Source organism: Panthera tigris, chromosome D1, assembly GCF_018350195.1.
Source record: "Panthera tigris isolate Pti1 chromosome D1, P.tigris_Pti1_mat1.1, whole genome shotgun sequence".
Lineage (NCBI taxonomy): Eukaryota > Metazoa > Chordata > Mammalia > Carnivora > Felidae > Panthera > Panthera tigris.
This window is the reverse complement of record NC_056669.1, coordinates 61,805,661-61,818,096: the sequence shown is the minus strand read 5'-3', so window position 1 is coordinate 61,818,096 and position 12,436 is coordinate 61,805,661. Positions and strand designations below refer to the sequence as shown.

General features: G+C 33.2%; 1 protein-coding gene across 1 annotated transcript; it reads right to left on the bottom strand.

Moving 5' to 3' along the window:
• Positions 1-10,329: 10,329 nt before the first annotated feature.
• On the bottom strand, positions 10,330-11,295 carry LOC102959022 (olfactory receptor 52N4-like). Its single transcript, XM_007083132.1, has one exon. The coding sequence runs from the start codon at positions 11,293-11,295 to the stop codon at positions 10,330-10,332; it is 966 nt and encodes a 321-aa protein (XP_007083194.1).
• Positions 11,296-12,436: the final 1,141 nt, after the last annotated feature.

Sequence of the window (12,436 nt, the reverse complement as noted above, 5' to 3'; positions counted from 1 at the left end):
ATTTTCAAATTAATTTTTTTTTAAAAAACTTGTATTATTTCTAAGGGGCACTAAAAGTGCAAAGTTGGAAAGTAAATGTATAGAAAGAATCAAGAATTCTTAAAGCAATATAATAACATCAGTATCAGCTATTTTTAAAGCATTAATGGAGTTAAAAATAACAATTATGCAGTGATGTATGGGACAATTTATAGGATAATATAATATTTGTGACTCACCTGAATCTGAACACTGAACCATAACTTGTAAGAAATTCAAGTAGAAATTACAAATTTAAAGTTAGGGTGAGAAATGTGAAAATATATTTCTTGAAACAAATATGTAAACAATAATTGGTAATGATATAAGTTTGATAACAGTATTAACAATTTTGTACCCAAGGGTTTAATTATAAACCTACATGCAAAAATAGGAGATTACAGACTATTTTAAGTACACAAGATACATCATGTTATGGGCCATAAGTGAGAAATAACAAAAAATTCTTATAGAGACAAAAGAATACATACATTTGGAAATATTTAGGAACAGTATGAACTTATAAATGTAACAAATATAATATAATAATAGAAATTGTAAAAAAGAAAGAATAGAAAAATAATGATGAACTTAAACCTTTGGGAATATGGTTAATACATTTGTAAATTTAATAAGCATTAATAAATCTGTAACTTCAAATGTATACAATAGAAAACAAAAAAGTGTCTATGAAGTGATAAAGCAATCATATAATACAAGGCATTACAGCAACTAATTTCAGATTAAACAAAGAAAACAATAAAAATAAGAGAGCAAAGTAGTGGAACTGGAAAAATGTAGTAAGAAGTCTCAAAAAATGAAAGCTATTATTTAAAGAGTGTCGTAAAATAGACACAATCTTGGGCATAGGGGAAGGGGAGGGGAAATATAGGCTTCCAGTTATGGAATGAATAAGTCACAGGGATGAAAAGCACACTACAGGAAATATATTCAGTGGTGTTGTAATCGTGTCATATGGTGACAGATGGTAGCTAGCTACACTTGTGTGAACACAGCATAACATAAAGACTTTCAAATCACTTTGTTGTACCCCTGAAACTAATGTAACATGTATGTTAACTATATTTTAATTAAAAATAGACACAATCTGGGTTACCAGGATGGTTCAGTCGGTTAAGCATCTGACTTCGGCTCAGGTCACAATCTTGTGGTTTATAAGTTCAAACTCCGCGTCAGGCTCTGTGCTGACAGTTCAGAGCCTGGAGCCTGCTTCGGATTCTGTGCCTCCCTCTCTCTCTCTCCCTGTCCCTAACTCTGCTTGTGCTCTCTCACTCTCAAAAATAAATAAAAACATTTAAAAAATAAACACAATCTAAGAACTTATTCAACAGAAAACAAAAACTCAAAGTTGAGACATAGCATTTGGAAAAATTGTTTTGAAATATTGAAGAATATAGTGGTATACTTTATGAATCAAAACTGGACATTCAGGAACTGTGCAATATTTTAAAGAGTGTAAAACTTACTATGATTGACTGAATAGATAAATAAATTGAAACAGAAGTTGGAAATGTGTAAAATATCAGAATAATATGCCAAAGGATCTAATATTAACTCTTAAATTATATCTTAAAATTTACTTCTTAGAAGATATAATTGCTATCCTCTGAAGTTATTCAAGGAATTATAAAAAGAGGAAAACTTTCAAGCTGCTAGAATAAGACAATTTCAAACCGGAAAATACCTTGCAAAAAGAAATGTTTTAGGACTATTTTGATTATAAATTTCTAATATTTGCAAATCTAATTATGCAACATGTAAAATATATCTACCATACACAACCAAATATAGTTTATCATTAGAGATATATTATTTATAATTCATGACATTAAAACATATTATTTTAGAAATGTATGTACGGGGGCAGGGAATACATAGGATATCTCTGTACACCTTCTGCTCAATTTTCTTTTATTGTGGTGTAACCCAAATTACATGAAATTTATTATCTTAACTATTTTTAAGTGTACAGTTCAATGACATTAAATACATTCCCATTGTGTGCAACTATCACCACCACCCGTTCCCATAATTCTTTTTATCTTGTAAAATTGATATTCTATAACTATTGAACATTCTCTCTTCCCTCAATCACCTGGCCACCACCATTACCCTGTCTTTTTTTTTTTTTTTTTTTTGACTACTGAGTATCTCATATAAGTAGAATCAAACAGTATTTGTCTTTTTCTGACTGGTTTATTTCATTCAAAATAATGTCCCCAAGGTCAATCCATATTGTAGCCTATTGCAGAATTTCCTCCCTTTTTAAGGTTGAGTAATATTCCATCACACACACACACACACACACACACACACACACACACCACATTTTGTTTATCCATTCACTGGTTGATGGCCTCTTGGGTTGCTTCTATATTTTAGCTATTGTGCATAATTCTGCTATATACATGGATTTATAAATATGTCTGAGACCTTACTTTCAATTTGATTAAGTATATATCCAGAAGTGGAATTGCTGGATCATATGATAATTCTTTTTTTTTTTTTAATTTCTTTTTGACCCACTGCCTTCTGCTCAATTTTGCTTTGAACCTAGTTGGTCTAAAACATAAATGCTATTAATGTTTTTAAAAATTAAAGGAAAATAAATATGGGTCAGGTAGGTCAGAGAAGTATTTGATTTTATCTATTTATAATTTTAAAAATCAACTTCAACAACAGGTATTTAAAAAAGAACTTTTGTAATATGGTAAGTATTGTCTAACAAAGATCATTTATTTAATCAACAGGACAGAGATGCCCACTATCTCAGTTCACATTCATCAATATATTAGAGGTCCAAAGGCTAATGTGTTAGTAAAACACAAAAAATTACTTTGAAGAAAAACTGAGTAATGTATTCTTTTTTTTTTTTTTTTTTGCATTTGCATTGACTTGGTGGGTTTAAGTTTTTATTTTAATTCCAGTTAGTGAACACGCAGTGTAATGTGTTCTTACCATGGATTATGTTTATTTATTTACTGACTTGTGCTAAAACTTAATATTTCTGTCCAGACATTTAAGAATAGCTGAGTGTCTTTTCAGTTACAGGGCTTCCTACTGAAAGCTACACACCCAAAATGTATTGTTCTTAGAGTTCAGAAAACCTTCAAATATTTTGAGTGAAATGTAGCTCTATGTGGCCCCAATGAACTTGAAAAATTACCTTAGCCTCTAGGATCCTCTCTTATAACCATGAAATAAGATAATTCATTTCTAGCTCCTGGGTTTGTATTAACAATTAAATTCTGTTAAAATCCTTGCAAAATAGAAGCAGAATTAATATTTATGTGGTCAGTTTAAATGAGGCCATTGGATGGCTCTTTCCTTAGGACAGTAGCCATCAAGGCTTAATACCATGATTATTAGGAGACAGAAAGCTAAGAGAAACAGGAGTATAAATATGTTACAGAAACCCAAAGGAAAGTGATGACTTCTGATACAGCCAACTAAATCTTGAGTTTGGAAAATTTTCTGAAAAATCGTAAGATACATAACATCTAATAAAAGAAAATTGACAAAACAGTGAATATGATTCTAAACAATGTCAGTACTAATATACTATAATATTTTTTTTACATATTACAGCATAGTGGTTATGGAAATTCCATCATTTTGTCCTATCAAGTTTGGTTAAATTTTCCAGGATTTATGTTAATTTGGCACCAAGTGATTTCATGATTTCTATAGAATCACTGGAGATTATTATACAGTTATGCTTATCACAGATGGGTCCTTCTTTTCTGTAGAAGACATCGCCATATCTCTGCAGAAGATGACAAGATTGGCTTTGTCCCCAAATATGTACTTACTGTGGGTGTGCTGTATTTGACTTATCTTAAGTAATGGCCTTCAGGATAACCAGAGATGGGATACCAGTACTGAAGATGAACTTCAGGGTTTTATGATCAGTGGAGAGAAACTCAGTGGCCTGTTCTGTGGCGAGAAAGCCAATTCCCTAGGGCCGGTAAGTCCCAAGTCAGTCTGAAGTCAGTCAAATCCAGCAACGTAATTAGGAACAAGTATTGAAATCACATCATTTAGCCAACACCCTAATCTGGGTTTGATGCAGCTAAGCTTTTATTACATACAGGCATAAATGTATTTAAATATCTACATTTTAGCATAGCTTTCTCTTTAAAGGAAGCCTTTTGTAAGTTTTTTTTTTTCCTTCATGCAAGCCAGTATAACTACTTTATCTATTTCACAAAAAAAAAAAAAAAAATAGCAAACACTTGTCTAGTACTTCTTGCATGCCATAAGATATTCTAAACATGTTACATATATTAAAAAATTAATTCTCATAATACCTCCATGAAGTTCATTACTATTATTTGCCCACTGTATACATGAGTAAACTGATGTGCATAAATGTGAAGAAAGTGGCCTGTCGTCATACAGTTAGAATGTGGTGGAACTAAACTTGGAATCCAAGTGCTCACTACTTCCCATTCATCTTGTATACACAAAAAACAACCCCAACACTAGATTAAAATCTCTATTAGTCATTTTCACTTATTCTCAGGCGTATTCCAAATTCTATTTCTATATCAAAATGTTTCTTTAACCACGAGCATATTTCCCTTCTTAACAAAACCAGCAGTACTAAATTTTAAGACATTGCCCCCTTTATCATCAGCACATCCTCTTCATAGTTGTACAATTTCTGAGTACAAATGCTCATCTTATCCAAATCTGTGCCTTGAATATGGAGCCAGATATGTGATACTTTGTAGATTCTGACTTTATAGGTTTTCAAAAAAGTCCATGTGCTCTCGCAAAATTGAATATTCTATTGTTGTGATTATGTATAAAATCTAAGTATAGACGATCCATTCATTTACTTACAAAAGTACCCACATTTAATGAGTATTTAGAAACTTCAACCATGTTCAGACATTTTCATTTGCTGGAAATTTTAAGCAATGAACCAAAGATCTTGAGTTTGAAGAAATTATTGTCTATCAAAGGTGAAAGTCACATTATTAATATAGTATAATAATGTAATAACCTATATAACACAACACGATTAATATAGTATTATGTACATTTCTGTATTATAAAAGAGCATGTAGAAGCAAGCAATTATAGAAGCATCAATTATACATGTGATAAATAATAAAAAAGGCAGAATACATAAATTTTGAGGTGGACTTTGGAGGGTGAGCAGGAGCACTCCAAAAAGGTAAAAGAGAAAAGTAAGCATATTTCAAACACAAGGAATTGCGTATTCAGGAAGTAGGGTAAGATACACAGTGGTAATATGCAAGTTTGGTTAAGACACAGGGGAACTTTCAAATTAAGTTTCTGGGCAAGATGTTAGTTTTATTTTCTCGAGATTATATCAGTTAAGAGTTAAATTAAAAAAAAAAACTAATAAGTATATAAGATAATGAGAAGAGTGCTCCATTTTAGAAGGTGTTCTACAAATAAACCAGAGGGTGAGAGCAGAGAAAGAAAAAGATAACATTTTCTGTAAATTAAACTGACTTCTTACCGAAGTCACAAGCACAGCCCGTTTTTCACCCCTCTCCACCAGTCCGCCTGCCATAGCGGAAGAGATTGCTCCTCTTCCGGCTATTGCCTCCAGATGTGCTCCTGGTCTCAGATACTTATCTCAGTATCTCAGATACTCACTTTTTATTGTTTATTTTTTGCCTTTGGGGTCTGCATTTCAATTTTTACTGCTTTCTCCTTCAAACATTTAAATATGTTTAATTCTCAATCATTAGGAAGAAACTAATAGTCTCATTTGCTTCATAGATAATATTTTTATAAGTGTTGTTGTTTTCTTCTCTTTGTACCTATTATTAATTCTACTGTAATACAGTTTCTTGTCATTAAACTTCCTTACTAATGAAATCCTCATAGAGACCGCAGCTAATGGTCTGTCAATATTCACACCCTTAGACCTATAAATTTGTACAGTCGCCTGTCTAATATCTTGGGCTTAGCTCTCTTGCTTTGGTCAATGGGACAATAGAAAACTAGATATAATTATAGGCTTGCAAAATGCATATACTTTTCACCTCCTCTCTTGGAACCTGACCAGTAACATGTTACAAATGAAGGAGCTTTCCAGCTTGAAAGGATTCATGACCCATGTGGTAGAAGTGAGTCTCAAATGAGGCTGTCCCCCAGTCAGTCTCAACTCATCCAGCCAGCTGACTGCTGGATACATGAACAAACCCAGCTAGGATCAGCAAGATAATTCTAACGTAAATTAACACAAGTCTCCAGGTGAGTCCTTGGCTCGTGGACAAAACTAATTTTTTATTGTGTGCCTCTGAAGTTTTATGGTTGCTTGTTATACAATTTTACTGTAACAAACTATATTTGACTCAGTCCTTATCAGGAAACACTGCCTTCTTGGGAAGGCAGTCAGTGGCTTCCCTGGGTGGCTCAGTCGGTTAGCAACCAACTACGGCTGAGATTATGATCTCGCAGTCTGTTGAGTTTGAGACCCATGTTGGGCTCTGTGCTAACAGTTAGGAGCCTGGACCCTGTTTCTGATTCTGTGTCTCCCTCTCTCTCTTCCCCTACCCTACTCGTGTTCTGTCTCTCTCAAAAGTAAACAAACATTAAAAAAAAGAAAGAAAGAAAACACTGCCTTCCTTTTACTCAGAGCTGTTATACACCAATAATTCTTTTCACATCCCTATTCATTCCTTCCAAGAAAGTTGGATGGTCTTTTATTCTAATGCCCACTCTTTAAGTATTATTGTTCTTCAGAATTTGGACTGAAGTTTCTTTTCCTAAATTCCCTTTTGATAATCTCATCAATGCATTTATTTCTTTATTCAACTAATATGTTTTGAATGTTGTGTGTATGCACATGCACCTGAGCCATGCCTATAGTTACTGTGCTGAATAAGAAGAACAATGTTCCTGCCCTCACGAACAATTTGGGTAGAGAAAAAAATCAATTTTAAAAAAGCATATAAATAAGAATTTTTATGGATCTCGATGATATAGTAACTGGAGAAACCCCTTTACTAACATTGGACCTTAAGCCTGACACATATGAATAAAAAAGCCATGAATAACATGATTAACAAGTATGAACAAAGAAGAGATACAGAACCCCACAACAAAGAGAAAACACACATCTATTAATGAGACCACAAGATATGTACACATAAATCAACATATATTGGGTTCCAATGTCTCAGTCCTCTCAAAATTTACATCAATAAAAATATTATCTGACTATAACAGAAGAAAACTAGAACTTAATAAGAGAGGACAGTTTGGCCAGAATCTAAAATATATGCTACTTAATATCTTGTAGGGAGAAAAAGAAATTTCATAAAAACAAATTATATTTAAAGAATTTCATGATAAAATGTGGATGACATATGTAAAAACTATATCCAAATAAGTTCTCTTTTTTTTAATTTTTAACTTCTATCAAAAAGAAAAAAAACATTTTAACCATAACAAATCCGATATTTTATACAGAAATACAGATGAAGAACAAGTGAATTAAGTCAAAAACTAAAATAATCAGGACAGGACAGAATTTAATGCAATAAAAACAGGAAACAAAACTATAAAAAATATTGAAGATTAATGAAAAAAACTTATTCTAAAAATATTATTAATATAGATACATTTCTTATATATCTGAGTGAGAGAAAAATTATAAATAAGATGCAAAGAAACCAAATTTGGGCCCTAAAAGTATAAGAACCAAATAGCGTGCACTCTTTAAATACTTTTTACATTTTAAGCACTATATGCTAACATATTTGAAAACAAAAAATAACAGAAGAGAACTAAAATATTAAACAGGGCAAAATTAAAGACAATTAATACCATATTCAAACCCTTTCAATCCACTCCATTCCCCCCAACAAGTAAATAATCCTGTAGGCCCAGATTGTTTCTGTTCACAGCAGAAGAGCAAATTTCAAGTGATAGATAATTTTTTAATTATGCAAAGTATACCAGAAAATGGTAAAATAAGAAAAGATATACAATTCATTTTGCCAAGCACTTACAATGTTAATTTCAAAGACATGTACTTTATAGAGATGATATGAAGAAACAAAATTATAGGCACAGTTTCTTCATTATTTATAACAAAAATTGTAAGTAAAAGATTAGTTAACCAATAATAGTGTATTAAAACTATGTAATAAACAAGAAATGTTTATCTCAGTGATACATAAGTGATTTGATGCAGCTAATTGATATACCTCACCATATTAAAAAAGAAACAAAGATCATATAATTATCTTAATATTTATAGAAGTTATAGAAAGTGATTTTTATGGTTCTATACCAGTTTATCATAAAAACACTAAAAAAAAAAAAAAGAAAACTTCCTGGCTTAACAAAAGATACATACAAACAACCCCAGCTTGTATCATATTCAACAGACTCCATGCTACTAACATCAAGAACTACTAATGAGTTTTCACATCAGCAAATACGAATAAGGTATTTTATCAATTTCAGTAAACTCAGTCATCTGGAACACATTTCTTGCAGCGTGATGTTTCATTTGTGACCTGTGGTAATAAAATAAACACTCTGTATGGAAAAAAAAAGAGCAAGGCAAAGATATCCTATGTCACCCCATGAAACTAGCGGTTGTAAATAGTGTTCAGCAAAAGTGGAGAAAAACATGACATTTTTAATGCTTCTGATATTAAAAAATATATATATTTCAAAACAACAGGAATAAATAAATTAAACATAATTTTTGGGGGGGGAGGTAAATGAGAATTTATATGGGACCAAAGAATTGCAATTCAGGGAGCACAGATTCAGATAGAAACCCAAATAGTGTTCCTGCTTGTAGAGTAAAAGAAAGAGGTTTTTTATGGGGGAAAAAAAGGGAGCAAATACATGAATTGAAGAACAGAAAGAAAAGCTTTTCCAAGGGTGTGAACAAGTTAAGCTACTCTGGGGTATACACATACAATATTTCTGAGAGGTAATGTTACATGAGATTACAGAATGACCTATTCAATTTACTTTGGAAGGCAATGATAAAATCACCAAAACTAATTCCAGGTGATGGTTAGAAAGACAAACTATAGGGAAAGTGGTTATGAGAAGAGAAAGTGAATGTTGACAATTTCTTTTATAGAAGGCTTGCTGTTACAGTGAGAAGTGAAAAGATGATACATGGAGAATAATTATATTTTGAGGGATGGGGCAGATGTTTTGCAGGATTTTATAATGGGAGCAGTATAGGAAACTTGACATAATTAAATAAAACTTAATGAGTACCCATAAATTGAATCACTGGAAGAAATGTGTATTCTTGTTACTTGGATAGGGAGAAATTAAATTAATGAATTTACTCTGCATTATTTTAATTGGCATTATTTCTGTGAAATTCATGTAAAATTACTACTTTTTGGTTTATCCACTAGTTATTAATTTGTAAGAATATGAAGATGAAAAACTGTGAATTTTATTTCACGAATTTCATTCTTGAATGGAAAGAAGACAAAAGAAGTACCTTTTGTTCTTTCCTAATCCTGTGCTCATAAAATAATGCATACTGTTAGACTTCTTAATTTGGCTAACAGGTATTTCCACCTCTCCACACTATTATTGAAGCTAATTTTGAAAAGAACTGCATATCCCACCAGTCTGTAAGGAAACAGTTTTGTTTGGAACACGCTAGGAGAGATGTGGTTAGGTGCCTAACTTATTTCCAAATTAAAAATGTAGAGGCTGAAACCGCATTAAACTAATGCCCTCATGAACATTTCATAGATTCTCCGTCAGGAAAACAACATTGAGAAAATAGAGGAATTTTGGTAATGATGACAAAAATACAGCAATTAATTTAAAATAGCGCAAATAAAGTAACGATATATTTTCAAACTGGAAATTCCAATCACTATTTGGAAATTGGACAAACTGGCATCTGGTTGTAGATGATTGCCTTCCATCAAACATCCATCAAAGCTGATTTCATGTCCCTCAGTTGTCTCATTATGTTTTTGTTTGTGGAAACCTGATTAATGATGAGACCAGTCCTTCACAGAGGAGATGAAAACACATAGAAAATGTTGTGGGCATGACAGTGATATTAGGATTCCGAAGACACTGAGTGAGAATGAGATACTCAACATCCTCCGTTTTCTTGGCCCAAATGGTACTTTCAGGAAGGCATTATTAGATCCTGACAAAACAACCAACAGAAGTATTTCTTTTATTCTATTTCCTCCTGTAGACTCCCTTCCCTTTCTCTTCTCTTCCTTTTTTCCCCCCTTTGCTTCTCTTCTACTTCACTCCTCCTTCCTTCCCTTACAAATATCCCTTTCATATGCTGTGGGATTTGATGTCCTTAGAACTTGAAAAGATCCTTATGACACAGTCTCGTATCTGTTTGGTTTTCACTCCATAGACAATAGGGTTCATAGTGGGAGGCAGGAGCAGATAAATATTGGCCACAATGATGTGGCAAGATGGAGGGATTGTGTGGCCCCCAAAGCGGTGGGAAAAGAAACAGAAGAAGGCTGGACTGTAGGAGAAAACGATGGCACAGATGTGGGCAGTGCAGGTGCTGAAGGCCTTCTGCCGAGCATCTGCTGAGGAGAGGCTGACTACTGCCCGGAGGATCATGGTGTAGGAGATTGTTATGCACAGGATGTCAAAGCCCCCAATCAGGAGGGCAACCATCAGACCATAGATGACATTGACCTTGATATTTCCACAGGATAACTTGGCTACAGACATATGGTCACAGTAGGTATGGTGTAGTATATTCCCTCTACAGTAGGGTAGCCTCTTGATGATGAAAGTCAAAGGAATGACAAGCAGCACCACTCTCAGGAAAGTAGCAAGCCCAACCTTTGCAATGACAGGATTGGTAAGGATAGTTGAGTAGCGCAGAGGGTAGCAGATGGCCACATAACGGTCCAGCGCCATAAGCATGAGTACCCCAGATTCCATCCCTGTTGAGGTATAGATGAAGAACATCTGGACTAGGCATTCATTAAAGCTGATTTCCTTAAGGTGGAACCAGAAGATGCAGAGAGCTTTAGGGATTGTAGTAGTGCACATGACAAGATCAGTTAGGGAAAGCATAGCCAAGAAATAGTACATGGTCCTGTGCAGGGAGTCCTCATAGCGGATGAGGTAGAGGAGCCCACAATTCCCTACCACTGCCACAGCATACATGGAGCAGAATGGGAAGGAAATCCACATGTGCACATCCTCCAGTCCTGGGATCCCATTAAGAATGAATGAGGCTGGGGTCAGGTCTGTTTGGTTTAACATTAGCATGATCACGTTACTGTAATCATTAAACAGCTTATAGATTTTTGTGTGTTTCTGTTTTTTTTTTTGTTTGCTGATCCTCCAAGATAGGGGAAAAATTCTTTTAAAAAAAAAGAGAAATTTTAGCCATACTTTCTCTCTCACTCTCCCTTTCTCTTTCTGTCAAGTGTGCATTTTAATATCAACCAAATATTGCCAACATGAGAGAATACTGAAACATAGTTCAAACCCAGAGTATGTTTATCATTAATTCATTAATTTAATGATACATTCAAAATGAATATTTAGCACTCACTGGTTTCCAGATTTTGTGACATATATTGTGTCTTCACTATTTTGAAACAAAAAGGAATAGATTCAATATTCATAAATTCAATACTCAAATTTATAATGAATGATAATTATATTATGATCTTTCTCATGATGTTTTGTTAGCATATGTTATTTAAATGTTAATTACTATGCATATCTCCCTTTGAGTGTTTTCTTAGGGAGAAGTTCATTGATCATTTCTCCAATGAACTAACAGATATGGTAACGTTTTTGTTGTTGTCATTAGCCTTATTGGGTTATATTTATGCTATACTAAATACCATTCCAAGAACTTCACAAATATTAACTCATTTAATCCTCACTACAAGTCCAGGATGTATTTTTATTAATCTGCACTTTACAGTTGAATGCATTGAGGCACTATTTAGATGATGCTTCTTCATGTCTGAGTTGCTGGCATGCAATATCAAATTCCTTTTGATAATACTTTATTGTCTACGGCCATACCACCCTGAATATGCCCAATCTCGTCTGATAATACTTTATTTTTCTTAGTATTTGATGTAGATATCTCAAAAAATTTAACTTATTTTCAGAATTGTAAAACATTTTACGATCATTGCTTGATAGTTAAACACTATCAATGTTAGTTCATCCCACACCATCTGTCTGTTTCTGGGAAGTCTTTGTCCTGCTTCACTGAAATAGTTTTTTTCTCAGTTAGACACATAATTCTCATCTAGAAATTCCTCTTCACCTACTGTTTGTGTCATATTGCTATTTGTAAATCTGATTTTTCTTCTATTTCCTGGACTGCATGAAAAACTTTTTTGGAAGAGTATCAATGTCTGAATATGGTTTAGTCTATTCATCA

Bases quoted from the DNA above. Each gene is read 5' to 3' on its own strand.
- LOC102959022 (XM_007083132.1), bottom strand. From the start codon at position 11,295: ATGCTAATGTTAAACCAAACAGACCTGACCCCAGCCTCATTCATTCTT.